Source organism: Muscardinus avellanarius (genome assembly GCF_963383645.1).
Source record: "Muscardinus avellanarius genome assembly, chromosome: 12".
Taxonomy (NCBI): Eukaryota; Metazoa; Chordata; class Mammalia; order Rodentia; family Gliridae; genus Muscardinus; species Muscardinus avellanarius.
Genome location: NC_137798.1, coordinates 30,172,895 through 30,191,782, shown reverse-complemented (window position 1 = coordinate 30,191,782; position 18,888 = coordinate 30,172,895). Strand labels below are relative to the sequence as shown.

The following is an 18,888-nucleotide window of genomic DNA, read 5'->3' as shown; positions in this document are numbered from 1 at the left end:
GGTGCCCTTGTTCCCAATAAAATTGGGTAGATGGATCCCTAGTGTCTATACTGTCTTGTCTATACCTGAAACTCTTCCTCTGGTCCTTGGAATTTTGTCTCAAGCAGTGAATAATGTAGTAATAAAAGGGGGTTGAGCCAGGCATGGTGGTACACACTTGTAATCCCAGCATTTGGGAGGCTGAGACAGGAGGATCGCGGTTCGCGGACAGCCTCAACTACTTAGGCCCTTTGCAACTCAGTGAGACCCTGTTTCAAAATAAAGAATAAAAAACAGGGCTGGGGGTGTAGCTCAAAAGGTAGAATGCCTCTGGGTTCTATCCCTAGTACCACAAAGGGGAGAGGGTTAAAATGTAGAACAGATGGTCATTTCCAGTATCTCAACCTATGATGCAAAAACAGGCAGATGCTGTTTTACCTTCCAAGGTGGTTTGTCCTAGAGTTGCCCAGTGCTGAGAAGGAGCACACTTACATCGCTGTTTTATCTTTGGAGCCTGTGGAGCAAACCCTGAATCTTCCTCATTCTTTTCTCCTAAGTCATGATTCTGCCAAGACAATCTCATTTTCTCTTAGCACATTTTCAAGGACAGAGAGGGAAAATACAGGGGTAGGTGGGGCCAGTAGCTTTCCTTTAGCTAGAACTCACAGTTGATGGCTTTCACCACTGGAAGGTTTGGTTTGAATTCTCCCTTCTGTATCTGGGAGAAGTGGAATGAGGAGACCTGACTCTGTGATACTGATTCAGTAATGGTTAAGTTGGCAATGAAGCCGAGGAAGAAACCAAGGTACTAAATACATCTTAATTTTCACTTGTGAAAGAACATACAGTTCCATTGCTTTGGACTATAGATAGGCAGAGCCAGAGTCAAAAAGTGGTGGCATATGCCAGGTGTGGTGGTACATGCTTATAATCCCAGTATTTGGGAGGCTGAGACAGAATTATAGGGCTGAGGCTAGCCTCAGCAATTTAGCAAGAAGCTCTCGTTAAAAAAGAAGGTAACCTGACATGGTGGAGCACACCTGTAATCACGGTACTTGGGAGGCTGAAACAGGACTTCGGGTTCAAGGACAGCCTCAGCAAGTAGTGAAGACTATCAAGGCCGTCTTAAAAAAAAATAGGGCTGGGTCAGTAGCCTGGAGGTAGAATGTCCCTGAATTCAATTTCTGGTACTACAACATGAGCTTTTTCTTTTTTTTTTTCTTTTCTTTTTTTTTCAGTACTGAGAATGGAACCCAGGAGCATTCTACCTCTGAGCTACATCCCCAGCCCTATTTTTTATTTTGAAACAGAGTCTCACTGAGTTGCAAAGGGCCTAAATAGCTGAAGATGGCTGCAAACTGTGATCTTCCTGTCTCAGCCTTCCAAATGCTGGGATTACAAGCATGTGCCACCATGCCCGGCTTTTTCTTTTAATAAAAATATAGGGCTGGAGGTGAAATTTGGGGGTAGAATGCATCTGGATTCAACCTCTAGTACCGAAAATATAACAGTGGAACTGGAGCTTTTGCCCCATCTACTGCATGAACATCTAGAGAACACAAAGTTATCAAGTAACGAGTATGCACTTTATCATATAATAAAGCTTCCTAAAATCTGGTATTAACCTAAGCCACACTGAACTATACTGTTGACTTACACAGGTGTCAAGATGACTGATTATAGGATCTGGGCAGAAACTCACCTCTGACCCTCAGCAGTGCTCCCTGCTAAGATTCCCTTGAGGAAAGAATGTCTTTGAGCCTAACTGATGAAACTAAACCAAAATTAGATTTATTTTTGGTATAAAATAATTTTTGTCCCAGACTCTTCTGCTTTGCTCCTCTCAGCCCCTGCCTCAGCCATTTTCAGGTTGTGATTTCCAAGGACTGGTGGCGATTAGAGCTGCTGGGCTGGCACATGGCCTCCAGCAGCCTGATCTCATGGGTGGGTTGTTCTGGCTGGAACTTGAGCACCCAGGGGTCCTTGAGGATGTCCAGGATGGTGGCACGCTTGGCAGCTGGGCGTAGGATGTGGAGGACCAGGTTCTAGGGCAAGGAAGAGAGAGGTCTTGGCTGAGCTTGCCCTCATTGTGCCACATAGGCAATGAGCAGCTGAACCTGAGAGAGAAGCAGATAGCCCATCACACCACTCTGGTGAAAGGGGGAAGGCCTTGGGTTATGTTGGAGAGCTAAGCCTTCTGTGCAAGAGAAGGGGTAAGCTCCTTGGGTGTGTAGGGGAGGGTGCATAATACCCTTGGCCTAAAGGGAAACTAAGACCTGTTTATCAAGCACATCTAAGGTTTGAAGCTCCATGGTAGACCCCTTAAGCTTTCCCCACTATTATAGGGCAGGAGCTAGAGTATGAGATGGCTCTGGTATGGGAAGAGCCTTCCCCCAGGGTTGGTAGGCCTAAATTTGGTATTTACTCCTCCCTATGGATCATCCCTGAGGCCTCAGCCCTCCTGGGGGAGCCAGCACCTTGCAGTCCGGGGAGATGGTGTAGTTAGCTGGGAAAGTGACCTCCTTCTGAGTCTCTCTCAGCAACTTCTTGAGATTGGTGTCATCAAAGGGCAGGCGGGCGATCACTAGAGTGTAGAGGATGACGCCCATGCTCCAGGTGTCCGACAGGAAGGGATTGTAGGGCAAGCCTAGCAAGATCTCCGGGCAGGCATAAGCAAAACTGCCACAGTAGGTCTGGCTGAGGTGGGAAAAGCAGTTTACTTGGCGGTAAGAAGAGCTACTACGCACAGGCTGGTTAGCAGGCACCATCTTAGCGAAGCCAAAGTCCGATATCTTCACATTCTCCCGCTTGTCCAGCAACAGGTTCTCCAACTTTAAGTCCCTACCAGCAGCAGAAAGGCTGGGGGTCAGGCTGGGGAGAGGGCTTAGTATTAGACCCAGAGCTGAAGGGCCAGGGGTCAGAGGCTAGAGATGGGACAGGCAGAGTGGGAGGGAGATACCTTTATGAGAGCACAAGGAAGGAAAGCCATGGATGGTCCCTCAGAGGACCCTGGGAGTTCACCATTGTATTTCATAGAGTGCTCTGCACACAATGGGTACATTACAAATATCCAGATGATTAAAATAGATTGGATGAATGGGTGTGGATACTGAGGGAGGTCAAGGGAAGACAAGGGCAGAAAATGGGTAATACACACAAACCCCCTCCAGAGTTCAAAGACCCCAGTTTTGGTGGCTGTGCCCTCACCGGTGCACGATACCCTTGCTGTGCAGGTAGGCGATGCCTAGGGTCATCTGGGAGAACCACTTGCCAGCAAGGGGCTCAGAGCAGGCCCCGTAGCGCTGAATCCATTCAAGGACATCACCACCCTGAGCCAGTTCCAAAATGATGTATACTCGGGACGTGGTCTCAATGGCCTGATAGAAGTTGATGAGGTACTTGTGCCGCAAGACTTTCATTACCTGGCCCCAGAAAAGGGAACCATCAAACCTAGAAAGGAGAACCCTGGCTACACTCCCAACCCTCTCCTACCCTACTACTGCTGTTTACTTGGAACTCTGCAGCAGAATCAACCTCTGAACTCCAGAGGGCTGGTTGCCTAAGAGTAAACCTTGTTTTGCACTTTCACTTTTTAGGGGACTGGAGGTGAAGGAATGGGTGGGAAAGAGGTTGAATATATGTGAAGAAAATTTCTTAGCTGCTTAGTGAGATGCTCAGATTTGGTTTGCAGGTTTCTGGCTCTACCTCCTCCTAACCATGTCCCCTCTAAGAAACCTTAATTAAGCAGCTTAGTTCTAAGCTCCAGTTCCTTCCTCCAGCACCCTTTCTGACCTGTATCTCACGGGGCAGGAACTTGTTAAGATAGTCATCAGAGGCCTTCTTCTTGGAGATGATCTTGACAGCCACCATGATCTTCTGCTTTGTGTAGTAAGCCTCGTACACGGTCCCATAGGAACCATTGCCAATGACCTTGCCCACCTCATAACCATACTCCTCCATGACAGAGCGATAGGCTGTGGTGATTGGTGCTGCCTCCAAGGCATCTCCCTTCATGGTGCTGGGCTTGCTGAAAGCAGGGAGCTTTCACCTTTGCTGCTTACAAGCCTGTTTTTACTCAGAGGCCAAAACACCCTGTGCTGTTGAAGACCAGGGTACCAAAGTGAAGTTAAGTCTTTCAATGCTTGCCGATATCGTCATACCAGTCTAGGGTGCTGGGCTCAGCCCTCCACCTAAGAACTTGGAGGGGGAAAGAACAGAGATGCAGTTCTTTTTGTCTCCACTGGCTATTGTTCCTCTTCTTGGTTACAGAATTCCCCAAGGTCCCATGTTCCATGCGCATCACAATCCACCTTATCTCCATCAGTGGTCACAAAGCTTGAGGATGATGTGTGGTTTGGAACATACTCATTCCCAGAGGCACATTCTACAATCTGGTGAGACTTCCCACGGACCTGGCCTTTTCATTTCTATTTATTGAGCACTTTCAATGTGCTGTCAGTGTGCTGAGTACTAGGATAAAACTAACCAATAATGCCAATGGAGGCCCTTTGCTCCTAGATTTTATAATCTAGCATGAGAAACACATAAGTGTATTATAGAGAACTACAAGGTATAAAGCTGTTTTTTTGTTTTGTTTTTTGGTGGTACTGGGGTTCCTGAAAGCCCTTCTACCTCTGGGCTACACTCCCAGACCTATTTTACATATTTTTTTGAAACAGGGTCTCTTAAGCCAGCGCAGCTGGCTTCGAACCAGCGCGATCCTCCTGTCTCCACCTCCCAAGCACGGGGATGACAAGCGTGCGCCACCACGCCCGACTGTATAAAGCTTACTCTGGATCTCTAGGGTTTTTTTTGTTGTTGTTTTGTTTTGGTATTGGGGATTGAAGCCAGGGGCATTCTACCTCTGATCCTCACCTATTTTATTCTGAAACAGGGTCTCCTTAAGTTGTTGAGGGTCTAAGTTGCTGAGACTGGTCTTGAAGCTATGATTCTCCTGTCTCAGCTTCCCAAGTACTAGGATTACATACTTGCACCACCACTTCTTCTAGGAATTTAACCTGAAAATGCATTCTTGCTTTCCATGACTGAATTTTCTAGTTTTTTCTCCCATTCCTTCTCCATTGGAACCTTTTTTCCTTTGGCAGTGCTGGGGACTGAACCCAATATGCATGCTAGGCAAGTTCTCTACCATTGAACCATATCCCCTGCCCCCTATCCCTTAATCATATCCCAAAGGTCCTATCACAGGTCTTATTATTGCAGACCTTCCCTTAAAGATCTCATCCCTTCCCAAGGATACAATCAATTACATTTTGCTATTTCTAATCTTTTTTTTTTTTTTTTTTGATACAGGGTCTCACTAAGTTGCTGAGAGCCTAAGTAGCTGAGACTGGTCACGAAAATATGCGATCGTCCTGTCTCAGCCTCCCAAGTACTGGTATTACAAGTGTGTGCCACCACGCCCGGCCTGCTATTCCTAATCTTATCTCCACCTCAGACATCTCTGGAGTTCCAATAGTGCCCACTTGCTCACTAGACATTACATGGACATGTCTTTCCCAGGCATCTCAAACTGACCTTGTTTTATTATATATATGTTGGGGCGGGGTGGTACTGGGGATGGAACCCAGGGACATTCTAGCTCCAAGCTGCACCCCCCCAGCCCTATTTTTTTTTGGGGGGGGGAGTGGTACTAGGGTTCCTGGAAACCCTTCTACCTCTGGGCTATACTCCCAGACCTATTTTATATTTTTATTTGGAAACAGGGTCTCTTAGCCAGCGAGGCTGGCTTCGGACCAGTGCAATCCTCCTGTCTCTGCCTCCCAAGCACGAGGATTACAAGCATGCACCACCATACCCGGCTCCCAGCCTTATTTTTTATTCTTTCTTTTTCTTTTTTTTTTTTTTTTGCAGGCCTGGGATGGAACCCAGGGGCATTCAACCTCTGAGCTACACCCCCTGCCCTATTTTTTATTCTTTATTTTGAAACAGGGTCTAACTTAGTTGCAGAGGTCTTCACTAAGTAGCTGAGGCTGTCTGTGAACCGCGATTGACTGGTCTCAGCCTCCCGAATGTTGGAATTACAAGTGTGCACCATCACGCCCAGTTTTATTTTATATACTTTTACTGGTGCACTGTAATTTACATCATAGAGTCAAAGTGATAAATTCATATAAGAACACATCACTTGGTTTATTTCCCTCCATATTCCATTCAATCGCCCTTCCTACCTCCCTGTACAAGTTAGTGAAATTGGTAATGATACCCTCATACGTGAACATAACATTAATCATTCCCCGCCTCAGCTTCACTTTTACCCTCCCCTCTTAGCTCCCCTAATCTCCTTCCACTTGTTTACGGGTCTCTTTCTTCATTTAGCTTAAATTCCTTTTGTTCCTATTTTCTTCTAGCTTCCACATATGAGAGAAAACATATAGCCCTTGGCTTTCTGGACTAGCTGACTGAACTCCTTATGTTCTTCTCTCAGACTTTCCCTTTCTATAAGTTCTACACATTTTTAAAAATTCAGACACCCAAATGTCATCCCAGACCCTTCCCCTGCCTTGCTCCCTGCACCTAAACTATCACCAGATACTGTCTCTTGGACCTCCGAATTATCTCATTAATAGTATACTCCGGCTTTCTAAACCCATCATCATTCCCTTAATTCAGCCTCCATCATTTCATTGATTGCCCTAGCATGCCGTCCAACGCCTTCCAGTCCTTCCCCTGAAGCCAAGGCATATATCTGATCTTATTCTCATTTAAAACAATTCAAACCTGGTGTGGTGGCACATGCCTGTAATCCCAGTACTTGGAAGGCTAAGACAGAAAGACTGCAGGTTTAAGACCAGCCTCAAAAATTTAGTGAGACTTTTAGCAACCTGGTGAGACCATTTCAAAACAAAAAATAAAAAGGGCTGGGAGTATAGCTCAGAAGTGGAATGTCTCTGGGCTCAATCCCCAGTACCAAAATGGAATGAGCCTAGGAACATTCTACCACTGAGTTATACCCCCAGCCCTTTTTATTTTGTAGAATGGTCTCACTAAATTGGCTAAAGCTGGCCTCCAACTTGCAATTCTTCTGTCTCAGAACACCAAATACTGGGACTACAGCGTACAACACTGTGCCTGGCTCCAACTTTAGCTTTTCACACACATGCAATACTCTAGCCAAAGAGGATTCCTTTTTATGTTCTCTCTGTTCTCCTGGGAAACTCCTACTCTTCTTTTACTTAGTTTAGGATCTGGTCTTTTATTTACGACTTGGTCTCTTATTTTGTCCTCAGGGCCTGATGCACACTAGGCAAGTGCTCTGCCACTGAGCTACATCCTCATCCCCCTGTCTTTTTATTATGTTTGATAATAGGCTTGCTAAGTTAGTTGCCAGGCTGACTTCCAACTTGCGCTCCTCCTACCTCAGCCTCCTGAGTAGCTGTGATTTTAGGCACAGAGCTGCTTTAAGGAAGCCTCTACTGATTGTGCAAGCCGAAGTTAAGTACTCTCATAGATTTGATACTGTCACAGCACCTAATATAATGTTTGTATTGATTTTTTTTTACTTGTATCTCCTACTAGGCTATGCAGGGAAATCAAATGATGAGAAAAGAGTTGAAGTCAGAGGTTTCAGAATAGGTTGTAGACAATGGAAAGGAACTGGTTTGGAAAATAAACAGATTCACTGGGCAGCATTGAGCACCTAAGTGAAGTTGAAAAACAATGTAGAAGCCGAGCTTGGTGGCGCACGCTTGTAATCCCAGCATTCGGGAGGCTGACACCTGAGGATCACAGTTCTCGGACAGCCTCAGCTACTTAGTGAGGCCCTCTGCCTCTGTGAGACCCAGTTTCAAAATAAAGAATAAAAAATGGGGCAGGGGGTGTAGCTCAGAGGTCAAATGCCCCTGGGTTCCATCCCCAGACCCGCAAACACACACACACACACACACACACACACACACACACACACACACAAAATAAAAATAAAAAAATTAAAATTAAAAAAAAATGTAGCGGGGCATGGTGGTACACACTTGTAATCCCCACTTTTGGGAGGCAGAGACAGAAGGATTGCACAGGTTCAAAGCCAAAATATTGGCTGAGCGTGGTGGCGCACGCTTGTAATCTCCACGCTTGGGAGGCAGAGACAGGAGGATCGCGCAGGTTCGAAGCCAGCCACGCGCACTGGCTTAGGAGACCCTGTTTCCAAATAAAAATGTAAAAATAGGTCTGGGAGTGTAGCCTGGAGGTAGAAGGGCTTCCAAGAACCCCAGTACCACCAAAAAATAAAAATAAATAAATAATAAATTTTTTTTTAAAAGCCAAAATATAAAAAATAGGTCTGGGAGGTAGAGGGTTCCATCCCCAGTACCACCAAAAAAAAAAAAAAAAAAAAATGTATAGAAGAGACATAATGTTGAGATTCTTTTAGCGTCATGGTTAGAGGTGTTTGAATACTGATGAATAAATTTAACTCAAGATTAGTTTTGCAGCTGGGCGTGGTGGTGCATGCTTATAATCCCAGCATTCCAGAGGCTGAGACTGGAGGATCATGGTTTGCGGACAGCCTCAGCTACTTAGTGAGGCACTCCGTAACTTAGTGAGACCCTGTTTCAAAATAAAGAATAAAGCTGGATGTGGTGGCGCACGCTTGTCATCCCAGCACTTGGGAAGCTGAGACCGGAGGATCACGGTTCACAGCCAGCCTCAGTTAGTGAGGCCCTTTGCGACTCAGTGAGACCCTGTTTCAAAATAAAGAATAAAAAGTAGGGCAGGGGGTGTAGCTTGAAGGTAGAATGCTGCTGGGTTCCATTCCCAGTACCACACACACACAAAAAAAATAAATAAAAAACAGGGCAGGGGGTGTAGCTCGGAGGTCGAATGCCCCTGGGTTTCATCCCCAGGCCCTCAAAAAAAAAAGATTAGTTTTGCTTGGCAGCTGCAATGAAACATAAGGAACAAGAGAAATGAAGAATACAATTAAGAACAGGGCAAAATGATGGAATGTGGAATCTAAACTGCATAGGTAAGAAAGACATGCTAGAAACCGACCAAGGGTAAAGGGAGATAGATTGCATGGAAGAACAAATTTGTGGGAATGATAGTGAAAAGGGCAAGAAGTTGTGGTCAAAGAGGAATTCTTTGGATTTAAGATTGGGACTGGTAGGGAGAAGATTCAAACTCTCATAACTTCCATTCTCCAAACAAAAAATCCAAAAACAGGTTATGCCACCAGGTACTGGTAAATTTTCAGATTGACAGTCTGATCCTGCAGGATAGAGCCAACATTCTGTTGAACACGCTACATCCTCAGTCTAGTAAGATGAGCAGATGTCCAGGCGCACAATGGTGAGGAGGCCTACCAGATCCTGCCCATCTTTTGCTCCCACAAATTGGCCCCTGGACAGGTAGCTTGGTGACAGTTCTAGTCTCTTATCATGTATAAGGATGAACTGGCTCATTCAATAAACATGAATTAAGCTGCTAGTATATATAAAAACATTGCTAGATGCTGAAAATACAAAGCTAAGTTATAATCTCCTTGTGCAGAATTAGCAATAAGAGAGACGTAAGTAAAGTAACAGTACAGTGAAATGAAGTGGTATGAACAAATCTGGAAGGAGAAGGCTTTTTTCTCTCAGTACTGGGGACTGAATAAACCCAGGGACATTCTACCTTCGAGCTACACCCTTCTACCTTTCTCTTTATTTTTGAGACAGGGTCTCACTAAATTGCTGAGTGTGGCCTCAAACCTGTGATTCTTTTGTCTTAGACTCCCAAATACTGGGATTATAGGCATGTACCACCACCCAGACTAAGGAAAGGCTTTATAGAGAATTTGTTATTTAACTGGGCAGGTGGTCACCTGTAATCTCAGTAATTGAGAGGCTGAGACTGGAGCAAAGTCAGCCTGGATGTAGCTCAATAGAAGAGTGACTCTGGCTCAATTATCAGTCAAAAACAAAAAGCCGAGACAAGAGCAAACGTTTTCATAATAATCTCCAATACAAAACCCATTTTGAGCCGGGCATGGTAGCACATGCTTGTAATCCCAGGATTTGGGAGGCTGAGACAGGAGGACTGCAGGTTTGAGGCCAGCCTTAGCTAACAGTGAGGTGATCGGCAACTTAGACCCTGTTTCAAAACAAAAAATAAAATAAGGCTGAGGTGTAGCTCAGAAATAGAATGCCTCCGGGTTCAATCCCCAGTATCGCCAAAAGTGTGTGTGTATGTGTGTGTGATCTACGGTAACTTCGAATTACTAAGCTTGTAGAGGTCTGTTCTTTTGGAACAAAATAGATGTATAATTAGAGCGTTATATATCTATCTCCAAATAGTTTATGGTAAGTGTATATAGCATATATAAACTCTTGATTATGATTTCCCTTCCTTTTTTTTTTTTTTTTTTTTGCGGGTCTGGGGATGGGACCCAGAGGCATTCAACCTCCGAGCTACATACACCCCCTGCCCTATTTTTTATTCTTTATTTTGAAACCAGGTCTCACTGAGTTGTAGACAGCCTCGCTAAGTAGCTGAGGCTGTCCTCGAACCGCGATCCTTCGGTCTCAGCCTCCCGAATGCTGGGATTACAAGCGTGCGCCACCACCCCGGGCTTTCCCATCTACTTTAATTCACCTGTGTTAATTTCATTGAAATGCAGAATTGAAAACTTCGGACTTAATGTGTTATGAGAACCCCAAACACATGCACCAGACATAAGAATAATAGCACGGGAAAAGACGAGAGGTTGGCAAGATTCTTTACCTCCACTAGCAACCCTGTCAAGCTGCCCCACTCGCGAAGTAAAAGGGCACCCCACCTCCCGGTCCAGCTCTAGTTTGCCGATGGCCGGGCACCGGACCTCTTTTACCGCCAGGGCAGCCTCCAGCGGCCTCGGGAGGGCCTTTTGTGTGTTTATTATTTTGCCTCGGAGCCACTCTTGCCAGGTGGGAGGAGGAGATTCGGGCCGTAGGACCCCCGCAGGGAGCAAGGCCTCAGGAGCGGCGGGTGGAAGGTCGCTCGGTTCAGCCACCCAGCGCTCCGGGGCGCCGGGGTGCGCGCTGGCGGCCGGCCCCGCACCCGAGCCTTCGGGAGCGCGGGCGGCCGGCCGGGCGGAGGTCCTCGCCGGCGGGGCGGAAGCCGCCAGACCGACGTGGCCGGGCTGCCCTGCGGGGCGCCGGGCCGCCGGGCACGGGCTGCCGAGCCTCGGGGGGCCGCCGGCGCCGGGCCTGGCCCCGGGCCCGACACGGCTCGCCGGGGCGCCCTGGACGCGGCCGTGTGCGGCGGTCGGCGCGGGGAGGCCGCCGCCCCGCGGTCAGGCACCGCCGCGGACAGCCCGCGGAGGTCGGTCGTCAGGCCCCCTCCGACGCCGCCGCTCCCGCGCCGCTAAGGGGGGGACCCCGGCAGGAGCCCAAGGGCAGCTACGGGGCCGCAGAGGCCGCTGGCGCCGCCTTGGCCAGCCCTCCCCGCGCGGTGAGGACCTCGGAGCGGTGGCGGGAAGGGCCCCGAGCCGCGGGATCGCGCGGCGTCGCCATGGAAACGGGCTGGCGCGCTCCGTGGCGGCCCCCGCCCGACGGGCGGCGGGAGGGGTGAGCCTCCGGGTGGGAGGACTGGAGCGCAGAGGCGGAGCCCGGTCTTGGGATCGAGAGACGTGGTGTGGCGTTGGGGTCAGGAGGCCAATGGGTGTCCGTTCCAGGGACCTCAGCTGGGGTGTCAGGAGTTGACCCCTAGTTTCTGAAACCTCAGGATTCCCCCAAACAGGTCCTGCTGCCTTAAGGATGACAGTCCTGGGGCATTCCCGAAGTTGGAGCTGCCAGTGGCTGCCAGTCCTGATACTACTACTGGGTACAGGCCATGGACCAGGGGTGGAAGGTGCGACACACTACAAGACCGGTGATCCTGTCATTCTATATGTCAACAAAGTGGGACCCTACCACAACCCTCAGGAAACTTACCACTACTACCAGCTGCCAGTCTGCAGCCCTGAGAAGATCCGTCACAAAAGCCTTAGCCTAGGTGAAGTGCTGGATGGGGACCGAATGGCCGAGTCCTTGTACGAGATCCACTTTCGGGAGAACGTGGAGAAGAGAATTTTGTGTCACCTGCAGCTCAGTTCTGCACAGGTCAGCTTCTACGTTGGTTATTACTTAGCCCTCCTTCCAGGGACTAACAGCGCCTTGCATTTATGACTCAAGGTACCTTTATGAAAATTATCTGACTTGATTCCAACTACAACCGTTTGGCAGGCAGGTGATATTATTCAATTGACTAAGAAATGTACTTGCTCAGAAGTGACTTTTTGGAGACTACATGTGAATTGCAAAGCTATATTACAGCCCAGGGCTCCCTGTTCCAAGCTTCTTTGTTGGTAATAAGGTCTCAGTTAATCACTCCTGCGTAGTTCCCTTTTCTTCCATGTCTTACCTCTTGGCTTTCTCAATTGGCGCCTTTTAACTCTCTGTATAACCTTTTCTGTTGTGTGTTTTTTTTTTTTTTACTAAATCCTGGCCCTTATCCTTTGTATATTCCAGTCTTTACACAGTGCTTTCTTCCCTTTACTAGGTCTTAACCTTGCCAAAGTTATACTTGTTTTTTTTGGTGAACCCCAACATACTAGACTCTAACCCAGTGATTCTCAGCAAGGGACATTTGGCAATTCCTGTATACATTTTTATTGTCACCACTAGGGGGGACTATTGACCTGTAGTGGGGAGAAGGCAGAAATGTTACACCCTACAATGCACAGGACACAGCCCCCGTACAAAAATGAATTATCTAGCACAAAATATAGTAGTGCTGAGGCTGAGAAACCCTGCTCCAACCCTATGCCTGGAGAGGCATTGTGTGATTGACTCCTGACTTGTCCTTTATAGGTAGAGCAGCTGCGCCAGGCCATTGAGGAACTGTATTACTTTGAATTTGTAATAGATGACTTGCCAATCCGTGGTTTTGTGGGCTACATGGAGGAGAGTGGCTTCCTGCCACACAGCCACAAGATAGGACTCTGGACCCATTTAGACTTCCACCTGGAATTCCATGGAGATCGAATTATATTTGCCAACGTTTCAGTGCGAGATGTCAAGCCCCACAGCTTGGACGGGTTACGATCTGACGAATTCCTAGGCCTTACCCACACTTACAGTGTGCGTTGGTCTGAGACTTCGGTGGAACGTCGGAGCGACAGGCGCCGTGGTGACGATGGTGGTTTCTTTCCCCGAACACTGGAAATCCATTGGTTGTCCATCATCAACTCCATGGTGCTTGTGTTTTTACTGGTGGGTTTTGTGGCTGTCATTTTAATGCGTGTGCTTCGGAATGACCTGGCTCGGTACAACCTGGATGAGGAGACCACCTCTGGAGGTTCTGGTGATGACTTTGACCAGGGTGACAATGGCTGGAAAATTATCCATACAGATGTCTTCCGCTTCCCTCCATACCGTGGTCTGCTCTGTGCAGTGCTTGGCGTGGGTGCCCAGTTCCTAGCCCTTGGCACTGGTGAGGTGATAAGAATTCATTGGGGATTTCTCTCAAGGAGTAGATAGCTTGTTAGAAAAGGTCTGCAGATCTTCTCTTGTACCCAAGGTGAGGGGCAGACCTAAGGGATAGGGTGGCTCTGGTGAAATGTATTCTCTGGTGGGTTTTCTGGACAAGCATATTGGGGAAGGTAGTTCTGCTGGAGGTCCTGAGTGTGGGAGAACGGGGGCTGACTCTTCTGAACATGTAAGAGGGAGAGGTGAGACCTAACACAGGTTTTCCACTATCGCCCTGTAGGCATTATTGTCATGGCATTGCTGGGCATGTTCAATGTACACCGTCATGGAGCCATTAACTCGGCAGCCATCCTGTTGTATGCCCTGACCTGCTGCATCTCTGGCTACGTGTCCAGCCACTTCTACCGGCAGATTGGAGGCGAGCGTTGGGTGTGGAACATCATTCTCACCACCAGTCTCTTCTCTGGTGAGGACTTCCCCTTCCGTGGTGGGTCTGCCTGCACTTAGGAACTACTCTGTCCCAGAGTCAGACTGAGGCTTTAAGGAAGGATCATGGAATGGAGTGAGGGAGAGAATTAACAAATAGCCAAGTGTGATGGTGCTCACTTGTAATCCCAGTACTTAGGAGGCAGGGACAGGAGGGTCACAGGTTCATAGCCAGCCTCAGCAACTTGGAGAGGCCCATTGCAACTTTGCGAGACCCTGTTTCAAAATGAATAATAAGCTGGATGTGGTGGTACATGTTTGTAATCCTGTACTTGGGAGACTGAGACAGGAGAATCATAGATGTGCAGCCAGCCTCAGCAACATAGTGACACCCTGTTTCAAAAATTTAAAAAGCCAGGCTGGGCATGGTGGCACATGCCTGTAATCCCAGTACTTGGAAGGCTGAGACAGGAGGATTGCAGGTTCGAAGCCAGCCTCATCAATTTATTAAGGCCCTCTGCAACCTAGTGAGACCCTGTTTCCAAATATAAAATAGGGCCAGGGGTGTAGCTCATAGATAGAATGCCTCTGGGCTCCATCCCCAGTACCACACAAAAGGTAAATAAATATAAAATAGGGCTGGGGGTGGAATGTCTCTGGGTACAATCTGTAGTGTGTACACACACACACACACACACACACACACACACACACACACACCTGGGCATGGTGGTGTATACCTATAATCCCAGGACTTGGGAGGCTGAGAGACAGGAGGATCACAGACAGGAGGTTTGAGGATAGCCTCAGCAAGTAGTGAAATCTCATCAACCTAGTGAGACCCTGGTTCAAAACAAAAATAAAACAGAGCCTGGCATGGTGGCACATGCTTGTAATCCCAGCATTTGGGAAGCTAAGACAGGAGGATGGGTGGTTCGCAGACAGCCTCAGCTACTTAGGCCCTTTGTAACTCAGTCAGACCCTGTTTCAAAATAAAGAATAAAAAATAGGGCTGGGGGTATAGCTTGAAGGTAGAATGCCCCTGGGTTTCATTTCCAGTACTGCAAAAAACAAATAATAAATAAATAAATAAAAAAAACAGGACCAGAGGTGTAGCTCAGAGGTATAATGCCACTTGGTTCAATCCGCAGTCACACACACACACACACACACACACACACACACACACACACACACGCCGGGCGTGATGGCACACACTTATAATCCCAGTATTTGAGAGGCTGAGACAGGAGCATCACACAGGTTTAAAGCCAGCCTCAGCTACTTAGTGAGGCTCTCAGCAACTTAGTGAGACCGTTTCCAAATAAAATATAAAATAGGCTGGGAGTATAGCCTGGAGGTAGAAAATCCCCTGGGTTTCATTCCCAGTACCATACACACACACACAGAAAAAAAAAAAAAAAGGATTGCAGTTTTGAGTCTAGCCTCAACAATTTAGCAAGACTCTTTTTCTTTTTTCTTTTTTTTTTTTTTTTTTTTTTTTTTTTTTGGTGGTACTGGGGTTCCTGGAAGCCCTTCTACTTCTGGGCTACACTCCCAGACCTATTTTTACATTTTTTTTTATTTGGAAACAGGGTCTCGCGCGGCTGGCTTCGAACCTGCGCGATCCTCCTGTCTCAGCCTCCCAAGCGCGGGGATTGCAAGCGTGCGCCACCACGCCCGGCTCAAGACTCTTTCAAAAAATAAGATATAGCCGGGCGTGGTGGTGCATGCACTTGGGAGGTGGAGACAAGAGGATCGTGTAGGTTCGAAGCCAGCCGCACTGGCTTAAGAGACCCTCTTTCCAAATAAAAATATATAAAAAAAATAGGTCTGGGAGTGTAGCCTGGAGGTAGAAGGGCTTCCAGGAACCCCAGTACCACCAAAAAAATATAATGATGATGATGATGATGATGATGATGATGGCATAGCCAGGCATGGTGGCACACGCTTGTAATCCCAGTGCTTGGGAGGCTGAAACAGGAGGATCACACAGGTTCGAAGTCAGCCTCAGCTACTTAATGAAGCTCTTAGCAATTAAGTGAGACCCTGTTTCTAATAAAATATAAAATTAGGTCTGGGAGTGTAGCCCAGAGGTAGAAAGCCCCTGGGTTCCATCCCCAGTACCACCAAAAAAAAAAAAAAAAAAAAAAGATATAAGCCAGGTGTGGTGGCACATGCTTGTAATCTCAGTACTTAGAAGGCTGGAACTGGAAGATTACAGGTTTATGGCCAGCCTCAGATACTTAGTGAGGCACTCCGCAACTTATTGAGACCCTGTTTCAAAATAAAAGAATTAAAAAATCAGGCTGGGGTGGATCTCAGAGGTAAAATGCCCCTTGTTTTTATCCCCAGTACCATTTTTTAAAAAAAGAAATAAAATAGGGCTGGGGGTATGGCTCAGAGGTAGAATGTCTCTGGGTTCAATCCCTAGTACCACATACTGACACACATACAAAATAATAATAAAAAGGCTGGGGATTTAGCTCAGAGGCAGAACGCCCCTGGCTTCAGTCCCTAGTACCAAAAAAAAAAAAAAAAAAAAAGCCTTTAAAGTGTCATTCTGATGAGAACTTCACATCTCTTCAACTCCTTTAGTCCTCACAGTGTATGTGAAGTAATATTGTCCTCATTGCAGATGAGAAAATTATACTTCAGCGCTAGTTAAGTCACTTGCCCAAGATTATACTCCTAAAAAGTGGTAAGCCAGACTTCAGATGCAGACAAGCCTAAATCTAAAGCCTGTGTTTAAAGCCTGTGTTCTCAACCATTATATTTACATGACTTCTGATTTATTTTTTGATACTCTTTTATTTTGGAGGAACAGTCACTCTAGCTTTTCAAACCAGATTGCCTTTCAAAGACAGTAGTTGTCTGCATTCTGAACTCTTCCTGCTTGCCAGTCTTATGTGTTTGATTCATATCCTATCACATTTTATTTGAAACAGGACTTTCTGAAAAGAGGGTCTTAATCCAAAGGAATGTCTCATGATGGGAATTACCAATCCCATGACAAGACAGGTGCCTGGAGGCAGGTGGATTGGTGTCACTCTCATATCACGATACAGCAACTACTTTGGGCCTTGATGACACTGGGTATGGAAGGGAGTACAGGCAAGATAAGGAACACACAACAATGGGGTATGACAGGGTGGAGGTAAAGACAGTCACCTCCACAGACGTTAGAGTGGCAGGCCGCTACCCTCTCCCGTTTAGGCCCAGTCCGAGTGGGTGCCCAGGGATGTAGCTCCCAGTGCTGACCTTCCCTCCGGGGTCCATCCCTACAGTGCCTTTCTTCCTGACATGGAGTGTGGTGAACTCAGTGCATTGGGCCAATGGTTCAACACAGGCTCTGCCAGCCACCACCATCCTGCTGCTTCTGACGGTTTGGCTGCTGGTCGGCTTTCCTCTCACTGTCATTGGAGGCATCTTCGGGAAGAACAACGCTAGCCCCTTTGATGCGCCTTGTCGCACCAAGAACATCGCCCGGGAGATCCCACCCCAGCCCTGGTACAAGTCTACTATCATCCACATGACTGTTGGAGGCTTTCTGCCTTTCAGGTATCTGCCTTTTATCCCATAGCCATCACCACTCACCAACCACCATAACCCAGTGATAATCCTTGCTTCAGCAGTACCATTAAGGGTAATTAAATGGTTCTACCTATCCCCAAACAGGACTGGGCTCCCATCAGTTCAGATAGGAGTGTCTCTCTTGCAAGGTTTTCCTACTCAATAAAGCAAACAGGTGATCAGAAGAGATTTCAGTCCCACAGCAAGACAGTAAAGGGAACAATGTCTCTTCACCATCTTCCTGTTTCTGTTTGTTCTAGGCAGACAATGCAATAGAAAACAAAACAGATCCCTGCGTTGAATCTTTTGGTGACATTCTTGAAATAAGAGCAGTTAGTTAATCATAGACAAAAGAACTCCTGTGAAGCCAGTAAATGTGGGGTGGAGAGGAGAGTGGACACGCTTGAGTGACCCAGCAGGGTGGGAGGGTGTGGGCTGAACTTTGGCTTGGCCATGAGCTGCCCGCGCACCCTCTAATGCCACCTGTCGTCTCTTCACAGTGCCATCTCCGTGGAGCTCTACTACATCTTTGCCACAGTCTGGGGTCGAGAGCAGTACACTTTATACGGCATCCTCTTCTTTGTCTTCGCCATCCTGCTGAGCGTTGGGGCTTGCATCTCCATCGCACTGACCTACTTCCAGCTGTCTGGGGAGGATTACCGCTGGTGGTGGCGGTCTGTGCTGAGTGTCGGCTCCACCGGCCTCTTCATCTTCCTCTACTCTGTTTTCTACTATGCGCGGCGCTCCAACATGTCAGGGGCAGTACAGACAGTGGAGTTCTTCGGCTACTCCTTACTCACGGGCTATGTCTTCTTCCTCATGCTGGGCACCATCTCCTTTTTTTCCTCCCTAAAGTTCATCCGTTATATCTATGTTAACCTCAAGATGGACTGAGTGCTGAGTGGCAGAACTATTGCTCTCCTCCCTTTCTTCATGTCACGTACACCTCTCCCGCCAGCTTCTCTTCAGACTGAATTGTGTGATGACATTGCTGCCTTCCCCTTTGCCCTTTGGGCCTCCCTTCTCCAGAGAGGGCCTCGAAATGATAAATGTCTATTATATTAAGGAGTATATATTTGAACTTTTTCAGTTGCCTTTAGTTTTGGTCCTCATCTTTCTTTTTACAATTATCAAAATAAAATTTATTAAGAAAAAGGATCCTGTAGTTGGAGGTTTTGGTGTGGCTATAGAAACTCGAGGCGGAGCCGGGCGTGCTTGTAATCCCCGCGCTTGGGAGGCTGAGACAGGAGGATTGCACAGGTTCGAAGCCAGCCTCGGCTACTTAGGCTTTCAGCAATTTAGCGAGACCCTGTTTCCAAATAAAATATTAAAAGGTCTGGGAGTATATATAGCCCGGAGGTAGAAAGCCTCTGGGTTCCACCCCTAGTACCACCAAAAAAAAAACAAAAAAAAAAAAACGAGGCGGTACGGTCCCTTTTGGAAAGCCGAGTACGCGGCTGAA

The 18,888-nt window shown here is 47.3% G+C and overlaps 2 protein-coding genes across 2 annotated transcripts; one reads left to right on the top strand and one right to left on the bottom strand.

Annotated features, from left to right (window-relative positions):
- Positions 1 to 1,844: 1,844 nt before the first annotated feature.
- TSSK4 (testis specific serine kinase 4) lies at positions 1,845 to 3,948 on the bottom strand (the record flags this gene model as incomplete). The annotated part of the gene is made up of 4 exons (XM_080708294.1): positions 3,772 to 3,948; positions 3,187 to 3,401; positions 2,457 to 2,838; positions 1,845 to 2,024 (listed from the first exon to the last, which is right to left on the bottom strand). The coding sequence occupies exons 1-4, from the start codon at positions 3,937 to 3,939 to the stop codon at positions 1,845 to 1,847; spliced, it is 945 nt and encodes a 314-aa protein (XP_080564420.1). The 5' UTR covers positions 3,940 to 3,948.
- A 7,766-nt stretch (positions 3,949 to 11,714) lies between these two features.
- On the top strand, positions 11,715 to 18,320 carry TM9SF1 (transmembrane 9 superfamily member 1; the record flags this gene model as incomplete). The annotated part of the gene is made up of 5 exons (XM_080708077.1): positions 11,715 to 12,059; positions 12,810 to 13,431; positions 13,708 to 13,893; positions 17,141 to 17,414; positions 17,927 to 18,320. The coding sequence occupies 5 exons, from the start codon at positions 11,715 to 11,717 to the stop codon at positions 18,318 to 18,320; spliced, it is 1,821 nt and encodes a 606-aa protein (XP_080564203.1).
- Positions 18,321 to 18,888: the final 568 nt, after the last annotated feature.